Genomic DNA, 486 nt, shown 5'->3' with positions numbered 1-486 from the left:
GAAGAAGAAGAATGAGGAAAAGAAATACGATGATGATGATGATGATGATGATGATGATGATGATGATGATGATGATGATGATGATGATGATGATGATGATGATGATGATGATGATGATAAGTAAATCCTACTTTATCCTGCAGACGATGTTGTACCAGTAATTGTGAAACCACAAGATTACTTGGAGAAACTCAAGGACTGCTGTATGCTGGACGTGTCTGTGTGGGCCTCGGTGAAAGAGACCAACCAATGCTTTGTCACCAAAAGCGACTGCAGGCTAAAGAAACCACATCTCAATGTCAAGGTGAGCTGTAACTTTGTAAATTTGTTCCGGTTGGGGGGGGGGGAGTTATTGTTGTGGGGATCTTACTGCTGCTCTTCAAACATTGTGTGTCGTTACATAGTGTAGAAAAGGTGATAGAAAGTTGGAACGCGCGTGCGCACACGCACACATACACTCACACGCACACACACACACACACACAA

General features: G+C 43.0%; 1 protein-coding gene across 1 annotated transcript in view; it reads left to right on the top strand.

Annotated features, from left to right (window-relative positions):
• The window catches only part of LOC101859234 (protein-glutamine gamma-glutamyltransferase K), a gene marked incomplete in the record, with an annotated part of 29908 nt that overhangs the window by 27395 nt on the left and 2027 nt on the right, over window positions 1-486 (top strand). The window contains 1 exon segment of the mRNA XM_005095456.2: window positions 144-304. Coding sequence (XP_005095513.2) covers window positions 144-304 — 161 coding nt within the window.

This window comes from Aplysia californica, unplaced genomic scaffold (genome assembly GCF_000002075.1).
Source record: "Aplysia californica isolate F4 #8 unplaced genomic scaffold, AplCal3.0 scaffold00104, whole genome shotgun sequence".
Taxonomy (NCBI): domain Eukaryota; kingdom Metazoa; phylum Mollusca; class Gastropoda; order Aplysiida; family Aplysiidae; genus Aplysia; species Aplysia californica.
Note: the sequence above shows the minus strand (reverse complement) of the source record. Positions and strands in the feature narration are given on the sequence as shown.